Consider the following 10,760-nt stretch of genomic DNA (forward strand, 5'->3'; position numbering starts at 1 on the left):
CAGGTATTCCTGCGACTGAAATAAGCAAAAATCTGCCTTGGCGGATTGGCACTAATCATTCTTCCTGACAAATACCTCACGAGTGCGTTATGGTCAAAAAACCATTTTTGAAAGATTTAATAAAGCTGAGCAATAAAGAGAATTTAATTTTGTTTACTAAGATATTTGTAGGATTAGGCTTCAGAAAACCTGAATGACCCTGTATAGCAGGTATTATGGATGAGTTGTGACAGTGCGTAATAGATCAATTTCGATATATTAAGATTCAGCCTAACACAATAGACCTCAGCACGAGGCTCTGGGGAATAAACCCCACAAACTCTGTAGTTATTTCTCAGAGCCTCGTACTGAGGTCTATTTTTTTAGGCTGAATTTTGATTTATCGAAATTGGTCTATTCGAGACAATCACGGATAAAAGTGTTAAAATGAGGAGAACACATAGCTGCCTTGCAGTGCTCCAAATGCGCTTTCCACAAACGTAACCTTTTAAATTCGATCTGTTCAGTTCAGGACGACAGGTTAAATATTTGCATTTTGGGGGTAATTAAGAGATAAACTTACGATATCTGATGTCCTATTATTCATCGACCGATAAAGGGTATCAGGTTTGTTTTGGAAAGGACAGCAGAAGTTTTCTAGCCTTGAAAAGCTGTGCATTAGTTGCTGGTCCTTGTTAATTTATTCCTTCAGGTAAGAGGTTTTTCTATATTTAATTAATTCAGTGCTGCACAGTTCATAATTTTGAAATTCTAACTGAACTACACAGTTTTCAGTGTCATGTTTTCGGACCTGTTGGATGACTTGCAAATTATGCAATAGCCTGCATTCGTTCCTTTTAGTCAGAAGCATTCAGTCCCCATAGAGGCCAAATCTTAATTTTAGAAGAGGTTGAAGTTGATCGATTACTTGTCACTTTAACATAAATTAGGTTGTGCATTTTACGACGACTCTCCGCGACGTAACTGTTAATCTTTGTTGTAACCCGGGGGGAGAGGTAGTCCCTTATAAGGGCTATATAGGAATGTGCGGCGCCAAAGAGTGCGCTGTTTTAGCCGTTTTGGTCAGAAATAAGGTATCGATTTTGGCAATTTTGGTCTCGAATACGGTATCGAATTTTTAGTCAGATCATAAATAGAGTAGGGAAAATCACAGATTTGGTCTTAAACAGGGTAAAGTTTTGGGAAGCGGGCCGCACAGTCCCACCCAAATTTTTTTAGAGTTCCCCCCGGAGGTGGTACTGTCGGAAACAGTCGCTATATCCTTCTGTCCTTCACGACTATAAGCCTTGACAGTGAACAACAAATATTCACTCACTAACTCCATCCTCCAACCTGATCTGTGAAATTGAGACTTATCAAAACGTGAATGGAAGTAATAGTTTATCAGCAGACCTGGGCTTCAATCTGGATTCCGTGACCAGCGGAATGGGATTATCGGATACGGCTAAGGGATATTTGATGGAGTGCAAAGGGCGACATGCCATCAATCAGAGCAAAACATGTCTTAAAGTAGTTATCGAGTTTTCTTTCTCGTCGCTCAATATTGCTAGCGTTACGACACAAAACCCACTAGTGAATTCAACACCACTGCGCACCTTGGAGCTATTGTTTTGATTTGTCGTCTGTGTTTTCATTTATAGCTACATTTGCCTCGAGCCTGAGATAATCCTTGTTTTACAGCTGGAGTTGAGTTGAATCTAACGCGCGTTCTTATTGTTTGATTTATATATGGTCACGTGGCAATCCTAACTTAATAGCTAATTCTGTAGTGGTCCCCGGACAGATTGCTCCGTTTCTAACTTTTTTTTTCCTGTTTAGGAGGGATGGCCACTAAAAGTGTGAGGTCTGAAGGCGAGACGCGATCATACGAGTTTGACGACATTTTTGAACATGTGTCATCTTTTGGAAGATACCAGAAAATCTTGTACTTCTGTACTTGTTTGATGGTTTTCCCTGTAGCAAATCAGTTTTCCTTGCTAGTATTTGGTTTTGGTACTCCTGGCTTCCACTGTGTCACGCCAAATGTCACGTGTGATCCAAAGAAATGTTGTGACGGATGTACGTCATACGCGTTTGACGGACCATTTCATAGCACTGTGTCAGAGGTAAGTATAGTTTCAACAACAATCTTTCCACTACGAAACTAAACAGCATTTAAAAAAAGACGTCTTTTTTGTTTGCTTTCTTACTTGCTAGTGGAACCTAATATGTGACCGCGCATTCCTGGGCGCTACTATTCAGTCTTGTTTCTTCGCTGGAATGTTGGTTGGTTCAATTGTGACCGGGATTTTGTCCGACGCCTGGGGCCGAAAGAATTGCATTTTTATTTGCAACGCTGTCATGGTGAGTTAGTTTTGAGGGTGAACTACGAAAGTACACTGAATTAAAATGTAAACTTAACTTCTCACAGTGTATTGTATTGTGTTTTTCAGGTTGTTACAGGATTCAGTTCAGCGTTTGTTCATTCCATCCCTTTGTTTACTGTTCTTCGGTTCATGGTTGGTTTTGGGCTCACGGGAGTTATGCTATCCCATTACATTTACCTCTTGGAGTTGGTTGGACCGAAAACAAGAACAGCTGCTGGCAATATAGGTTATTTTTACTACAATGGTTTTCAGATGTTGTTTGTCCTGATCGCTTATTTTGAACGTGATTGGAGAAATCTGCTAATGATTGTTACTCTGCCAGCAGTGTTGCTGTTTCCTTTTTGGAAGTAAGTAAATGAAACGCAGAATTCAAATCCCTGTAAAATGAGAGAACATCTTGTCTTGAGTGCCCATCGCAAAGTTAATTAGTTGCAAGAATATGCAATTTTGTTTCACTTTTTTGTCGCAGACTTCACACAAGTCTATTTCTCGAGTTTCAAGGTGGAATAGCAAAGCGAGCGCATTGAGCTGCGCAAAATATTTCTTGCAATACCAGCGTCACAAGATCGCTAGATCGTTCCTCGGTACACTTAGAAACTCGCTCATTCACACGTTAGTTCGTTGACAAGTTGCCTTGTTCTCACGTTAGTTCGTTCACGCGTAAGCTAGTTCACACGTTAGGTCGTTCACCGGCACGTTACCTCGTTCACACGTTGCCTCGTTCACACGTTACCTCGGTCACACTTTACCTCGTTCACAAGTTACCTCGTTCACAAGTTACCTCGTTTACACCATAGTTAGTTGCTGGCCCCTGTTAATTTATGTTTACACGTTAGCTCCTTCACTTAGTTTGTGGTCATTGCTCTTTTTAATAGCTTGACCAACCGAGACGGGACCATCGAAATGGATGTAAACACCAACAGCACTATCTCTTCTCTACTGACACCAAAGTACTCAATGTGTTATCGTGACTCAAGACGTTAACTTAGTTGAAAATATTACAAAAAAAACACTGAAGGTTTATACTTTCCATAGATGTATTCCAGAATCCCCTCGATGGCTCATTGCCCACGATCGTCTGGACGAAGCTCAATCTATCATCGAGCGTTTTGGAGTCAAAAAAGGCAAACCTGTAGACTCAGGGGAGTTAAGGGCGCTCTTGGAGAATGTAAGAAGAGACCAGTTAGAACGACAACGAGAAGAAAAGAAATACTCACCGATGGACTTGTTTCGCACTCCAAAGCTGAGAAAATGGACAGCAATCATCTGCTATCAGTGGTAGGAACATTACATGTATTGTATTGTGCTTGCGTTTAAGTCTCCGTGGCATAGTTGGTAGAACATAGGGTTTGTGAAAACAAGAGAAGGTTCTTAGTATATAAATTTAAAATGCAGGCTGATTGAAAAAACCGTTTAGGGTACCAGAACTCAGAATGTAAACTTAAAGAAGCTAAGTTCTACCGACTTGCTCGTGGCCTTCACCTTACAGTATTAGGAGCCCATCACTAGGAGCGTGGAACTACCCCATATTCCTGCCACGGCGTTTTCACGGACCGATCTATTATTAGTTTGAATTGACCGCGAGTTCAGATCCCCGCAGGAACCTCAGTGACCAATTACAAGCACGGACTTAAGTTTAACTGACATCATCATTTCACCGGAAGATTAAAAGAAAAACCGCCATATTTTCCTCATTGATGCGCGGTTACATAGACAGGAACTGACCTATTTCGTAGGAAAATAAGCCTAAAAATAGATCGGTGTGTGAAAATGCCGTGACATAGGCTTAGTATGGGAGTTGCACGCTCCTAGTGATGGACTCCTGACAGTATCTGGTAAACGATTATCCCGGACGTCTCCACTCTGAACAAGGAAAGTGAAAAATATCTATCAAGTTTGTAATTTTCATTAGATCAACCCTCTTAAATGAAAAACTAAAACAAATGAAAGGGGTTACGTTGACCCAAACGCCAGGAAAACAAAGCGAAATTCTGCAGAATCGAGATATAAAAGTTATAATCGAACTGCCGAAGAAAATTCACCAACATGATTTCGTTACTACTGTTAAAGCCACGGTGCATAAAATAATCTTGGACAATTCAACTAAGGACTAAAATTTTACATGAACACTGATTTTGCAGGTTTGTCGTGGCACTTGTCAGTTTCGGGATGTTTATATTCATCTCTCAGCTGGTTGGTAATCTTTACGTTAATTACACCGTAATGGAGATTATTACAGTTCTCAGGATACCAGCCACTTGGATCCTGTACTTAAAGTAAGGAAGGTTTATTTTTTTCTCAATTTTAAACTCTTGTTCAGTGGAACCCTGTTGATTCTGTCACCAACGGGCCACAAAAATCTGGCCATATCAAATAAGAAAGTGACTGACTGAACTTTTGTTCGGTCCAGAATAAAGTGGGCGTAATAACGCCGGAAGTAACCGCATTAACGGGTGGTCGTAAGGCGGAGTTCCAATGTACATGCTAATGCGAATTAAGGCTTCTTCATCTGATAGGAGGACATTTAATACGTAAATTGTCTTGTTTGTGTGTTTGTTTGTTTGTTGGCTTTTTCATTGTTTATTAGATTTGGCCGCCGTATTTGCCATAGCATCATCATGATCTTGGTTGGAGTCACGTTCTTACTGGTTTTACTGGTGCATAAAGGTAAAAAAAAAAAAAAAAATTAAAAACTAGTTGACATTCCTATGTGTCAGCTCGTTCGGTTATCGTATTTAATCAGTAGAACAAATATGTGGGAATACGTTTAAATTAAATTCCAAACTCGATCGAGTACAATCACCCCATTAGCTTCAATAGCTTGTGATTAACGAATGATCAGTGGTCGAGATAAATAAAACCAGAGATATAGTTGAAGTGCCATTAGTCATTGGCGACTGAAATGATCTCGAGAAATGATCTCGAGAAATGGAAGAAATTTGAACGAATCCGTGTGCGGTATGAAATAGTATTTGTAGCATGAAAAGTGAGAGGCTTATTTCAGACATCAAAACTTTGTTCAAGACCACTCGCACGCTCAAGGTCGTATCCAACACGTGGTAATACTCTTTGCTTTGTGAGATTATAATGCAGTGTTAATAGTGGAAAGGCATAATCGTTCAATGCGATGATGCATTATTTTTAGAATCCCCTGTGGCGACCACAGTACTGTCTCTCTTTGGATTCCTTCTGATTGACTGCACTTGGACAAGTATTTATCTGATGACTTCTGAACTTTTTCCGACCGTGCTGAGGTAGGTCCCCTGCCCTTTATCCCTACTTACCTCCTCCAGTTTCGTTATTTCCGGGCCCTGCTCTTGCTTCATCTCCTTCTCTTGCTTCTCCTCCTCTCTCTACTCTTCTTCTGTTTTCTATTCCTTCTTATTCTACTCCTTCTACTTCTTCTCCTCTGTTTTTCTCCTCTTGCGTAAATAGTCAGTGTCAAGCCATTATCTTACAATGCTAGCTCCGGACTACGACTGCTCTATTTCTAAACACATTGAGGCAACGAATGGTACAGATATTATGATGTTGGCCAGGGAAACGGAAAACGACAGCCCTCGCAAGGTACAAAAAACATCTGACTTTTAATCATACGCTTAAAAGAGAGAACATTCTACCTCCGAACCTGAAGTTCACTCCGCTTATCAGAAGTAAGGCAGGCTATAGAATCGCTAGAAATACAGACCTTAAGAACTTGAGACTGCGAATAACACAATGTCATCAGAGCATACGAAATTTACAGACGGAGATAAGAGAGCTCTTTGCAAAACCTTGACGACCACCTTTCTCGTGAGGATATGCTCGCTCTCCAAAATGTTGTGAGGCAAACATCTGAGACAATTTCAGAAAGGTTAGCTGAAACGCACGGGAGAAAAATCAACGACCTAATAAGCAAAGAGACGCCACGATCGACCGTGGTTGACCAGGAGAAATGGGCTATCCAAACGGGATTTGACTCCTGTTGAGATTATGGCCCGCAAGAAAGGACTAAATTTCTCTACCACTCCAAAGAAAGTTCCTGTTTCAAAACTACTCTCCTCCATAGAAACGGGTATTCGCAGTCTGAGTCAATCAGCCAAGGACACGATACGTGTCTCAGTTGCTAACGCCTTGAAAACTTGCAAATTGCCCGCAACGGTTAACATAACAAAAAAAAAAAGAAAGGGCATTGAACGACCTGAGAAAAGATGAGGAGGTAACAGTTGTTTCTGCCGATAAAGGGAGATCCGTAGTGGTAATGGATAAGGATGAATACCAAGAAAAAGTATCTGTTTTATTGAACGATAAAAACACTTATTTGAAAATCACACGCAAAAGATCAAATCCAGCATCAAGCGTCAAAAAAGAAATCTGAACAAACTTTTGCTTAACATCAAACGAGAGGAAAAGAATGACAGCAGATCACAAATTGGACCGGGATTGTACAAAAAACTACATTGCAGCAATTCAACACCAGCGTTGTTTTATGGTCTCCTGAAAATTCATAAACCTGAAAGACCACACAGACTCATCACTAGCAGCATAGGTAGGTCCACGTGCGCCGTATCCAAACATCTTGTTTCCATTCTGTCCCCTCTTCGGAGAAACCGCTTCTCCGTCATATAACAGTTCAGAATTTGCTCAAAAGCTACAGCAACGTTCTGTCGCAGGTGACGAAATCGTGATCTCTTTTGACGTTAAATCTTTATTCACTTCCATTCCTGTGGATCTAGCTCTAACCATCGCCAACGAGAGGCTCCAAAAAGATCAGGATCTAGCGGCGAAACGTACAAATATGTCCTTCAGCAACATCATGAGGCGGTAAGATTTTGTTGCCGATCACAACTACTTCAAACACGACAACATCCATTACAAACAAATCTTTGGATGTGCGAGGGGCTCGCCAATCAGTCCCGTTATAGCCGACGTCGTAATAGAAGAGATTGGAGAAACTGCCATCACCACAGCTCTCCACCTCGCTAAGCGGTGGTTCCGTTACGTTGATGACAGTCACACGTGTCTTAGAAAAGACCAAATGGATGAGTTTCACCAACATCTCAATTCAATTAACCCCAACATACAGTTCAATCTAGAACGTGAGGACACCAAGGTACAAGGACTACCTTTTCTAGACACTATCACAACAAGGAGGGATACCTAGCTTGAAGTGAATGTCTACAGAAAGCCAACACACAGAGACCGCTATCTCGATTTCAATTCTCACCACCCATGTGCCATAAGAGATCTGTAGTCAGTATCTTGCTACGCAGGGCTCAGAACATACCATCAACACAGAAAGGGAAACGCGAAGAAACGAAACGAATTAAGGCTGTACTGCGAGACAACAACTATCCCTCATCCTTCATCAATAGCTGCGAAAGATCGCTGTCGAAACTCCCCACCGATCTACAATCCATTGGTTTCGTGGTGCGACTCTATGTACAGGGCATTTCGGAAAGTATCAGTCGAATCTTAAGGCAACAACAAATCAAAGTCGCCTTCAAACCATTGAGAAATGTGAACAGTTTGTTCCCGCGACCGAAAGCCCGGGAAAAGGTTGACCGGCCACAATCTGGCACAGTGCACAAAATCAGTTGCACAAACTGAACGTATCAATGAAAACTCGGATTACAGAAAACAAAAGGGGTGTTTCTATGTTCGACCATGACTCTAAGATCTCCTGCCATGTCCACGAATACAACCACAAAATGGATTTTGGAACTGTCAGAGTTGTTGGACAAGAGGCTAACTTTCACGAGCGACCCTTCTTGGTAGCCTGGATGTCAATAAAGGATCCGCAATCTGGAAACGACCACATCGTCATCCCAGAAGTCTACGAGTCTAGTCTTTGGCACGCGCAGAAGTCTCGCGCTACGTTTTCTTGAAACTTCACGCGGAATTTTCCTCAGCGCGCTTTCAACGTGCTGTGTTTTGAATCACACGTGCTAACGTTAGATTTCAGCTGATGAAGGCTCAAGCACCAGCCGAAACGTGTTGAACAAAACATCAAAAAAAATAGTCAGTGCCAAACCATTATCTTATAATGGTGTCAAGTCGCTTAAACTAGTACTGTTATCGTGAGCAATATGGGCATCACAGGATTGGTTATCTTTTAACCCTCCTGAGATCGAAAACTGACTTCTTTCTCTCTATCCTCACTTGATAGTTATACGCTGAACAAAACTGTTCTGGATCGACGTTTTACGACAAAAAATTTAAACAAGCAAAGCGATGCAAATAATTTTGTGATTGTCTTAAGCCTTGTTAAATTACACACATGGAAAGTTACTTAACAAAGAAAGAAGCCTAAGCCGTGTATTACACTGTGATAAAACACGACGGGCATTTGAAACACGGGGAAAATGAAGAAAACACGAGCCGCAGGCGAGTGTTTTCTACATTTCTCGAGCCGGTTCTCAAATGTCCGGAGTGTTCTATCGCAGTGTAATACACGGCTTAGGCTTCTTCATTTGCTTTATGATATAGAGGTAATGTGGCGAAAAACAATAAAACACGCTTTTTCTATGTTTTATACTCTGATAAAACATGGGGTTTTGACCAATCAGAGCGCTCACAGGGTCCTATCTATATTATAGATAAAAATAAGTTTCCATGTGTGGAACTTAGTAAAGTTTGAGAGAATCGCAAAATTATTTGTGTCTGTTTGTTTAAATCTTTTGTTGTAAAACCTCAATCCAGAACAGTTTTGTCGAGCGTACTAACAGACAATATCATCCTTCCTCATTGTCTTTTATATGCCCTACCCTCGGAATGCTCTTTGTATCTAGAATAATCTTGTCGATCTTGTCGAAATCAACCTTTTCAGGAACACAGCTCAAGGAACAGGATCTACAAGCGCTCGAGTTGGTGGAATTTTAGCTCCATATGTCGCTTTGATGGTGAGTCTGTAGTGAATTAAAACACAGCTTAAGCCGAAAACCTTGAAGTGATGATGTTTGCGCTAGGCATCAATTAAAATTCATAGGGCATGTCGCGAGTATACCCAGTTTCACACGGGTGTGATTTCCCATCGCGTGAAAAGCCCGCGATTTTGTCCTTACTGTATTAATGTTAATTATTCTTGAAGCCGTGGTAACATGTCATTTCGGGTGTTGGCATATACGGCAAAAATAGCTGTTCTGAGCGCCGATCTTTGCATGTTGTTGTATCTTGTAAGGTTAGTACGATGTAAATACAGCAAGCAAGCTACTTCTCAACATTGACCAACGCGTTCGTTTCATTTACATCACCAGGGGCAGTTACCAGGTCTCAGCATTGCGTTTCCAGTGGCCATTTTCGGCGTGGTTGCAACTCTTGCTGGGATATTGATGTACTGGATTCCAGAGACGCTCTTCTCACCAATGCACCAAACCATCGAGGAAACGGAAGCGGCCGAAGATGATTATGGGATACCTTGTTGTGGCAAAAAAAACCAGTCTCCCAGACCTAAATCACGCCAAGTAATATGGCTTTAAAATTAGGATAGAAGTAACCGTCGCTGGTGCTGAATGCATTCCAAAGTCCCTTTACCTACCGTTCTTGAGTTATTGTAATTAATCTACCACGAGGACTTTTCTTTTCATAGCGTTGGTAATCCAAAACGCTCCATCTATGCTGACTTATGAGTAGGCTCCACACAAATCCAGGAAATAGTAACACATTAAAAGAGGCTTGGCCGTTAAAAATTGTCCTTTTAAAAATTTTGATTTAAGAAGCGACGACGACGAAATCTCTAATTTTGAGACAGCGTCTCCCAAAACCAAATAGACTCTTCAAAATTTTTTTATGATTTCTGTGATACTCTTAAAAATGGGCGAACACAAGTAATTTTCATCTCGGCTTCTTTCAAATGGCAGGTGAATGACGGGATTTTAGAGTTGTCAAATGTTGAGAGGCAGGACAATCGCTTATTCTTTTTCTGGGTCTTTTCTACCTCAAGGAACCACATCAGCTCCAAACATTTAATATTAATTGATATACTTATTTGTCCTTCCTGCCCTTTCTGCCCCTCTGAGATTCAAAACATACGTCAGTTGTTTATTAGCTGCGCTCAAGCGTCTTCTTTTTGGGATAAGTTCCAAAGTTGGTATTCTACCGTAAGCGAATGCGAGTTTACTTCTCTCCGAGCCAGAGGTGTTATTTGGAATTACTCGTCCCTGTGCGCACCGTTTGAACCTCAAAAACCTCATAATGCCAAGCAAATATTTTTTTTTTTATATATCAACGCACTAAATAGTACTATGTGCGTTTTCAGCGACTTCATCTCATTAGTGCAGGATAAAATCGAGATGGGAAAATATATTGCTGCCACGTTGAATGGTGAAAGGGAATTTCGACAGAAGTGGAAATCCTTTCTGCTCAGTTAAGGGAAGTCTCTTATTAATTCGTTGCGAGTTTATTTCTTTTTCTTCT

General features: G+C 41.0%; 1 protein-coding gene across 2 annotated transcripts; it reads left to right on the forward strand.

The window, feature by feature from the left end:
- The first annotated feature begins 627 nt into the window (after positions 1-627).
- Positions 628-10,554, forward strand: LOC145477761 (organic cation transporter protein-like). Of its 2 annotated transcripts, XM_081455577.1 has the most exons (10): positions 628-691; positions 1,819-2,105; positions 2,197-2,343; positions 2,433-2,713; positions 3,402-3,644; positions 4,508-4,642; positions 4,954-5,033; positions 5,512-5,620; positions 9,175-9,247; positions 9,602-10,554. In XM_081455577.1, exons 2-10 carry the CDS (start codon positions 1,824-1,826, stop codon positions 9,821-9,823), a joined length of 1,572 nt encoding a protein of 523 aa, XP_081311703.1. In that variant the 5' UTR covers positions 628-691; positions 1,819-1,823; the 3' UTR covers positions 9,824-10,554. The 2 variants fall into 2 exon arrangements, with proteins under 2 accessions (XP_081311703.1, XP_081311702.1); XM_081455576.1 differs by lacking the exon at positions 628-691 and having other exon boundaries at positions 1,763-2,105.
- The last annotated feature ends 206 nt before the right edge of the window (positions 10,555-10,760 follow it).

The sequence above is a fragment of the Orbicella franksi genome, chromosome 2 (assembly GCF_964199315.1).
Source record: "Orbicella franksi chromosome 2, jaOrbFran1.1, whole genome shotgun sequence".
NCBI classification, from domain to species: domain Eukaryota; kingdom Metazoa; phylum Cnidaria; class Anthozoa; order Scleractinia; family Merulinidae; genus Orbicella; species Orbicella franksi.

Excerpts from the sequence above, each read along its gene's own strand:
- LOC145477761 (XM_081455577.1), top strand. The coding sequence starts at position 1,824 with ATGGCCACTAAAAGTGTGAGGTCTGAAGGCGAGACGCGATCATACGAG. Across the intron at positions 5,621-9,174 it reads CTTTTTCCGACCGTGCTGAG|GAACACAGCTCAAGGAACAG; the intron begins GTAGGTCCCCTG and ends CAACCTTTTCAG. Across the intron at positions 9,248-9,601 it reads CTCCATATGTCGCTTTGATG|GGGCAGTTACCAGGTCTCAG; the intron begins GTGAGTCTGTAG and ends TTACATCACCAG.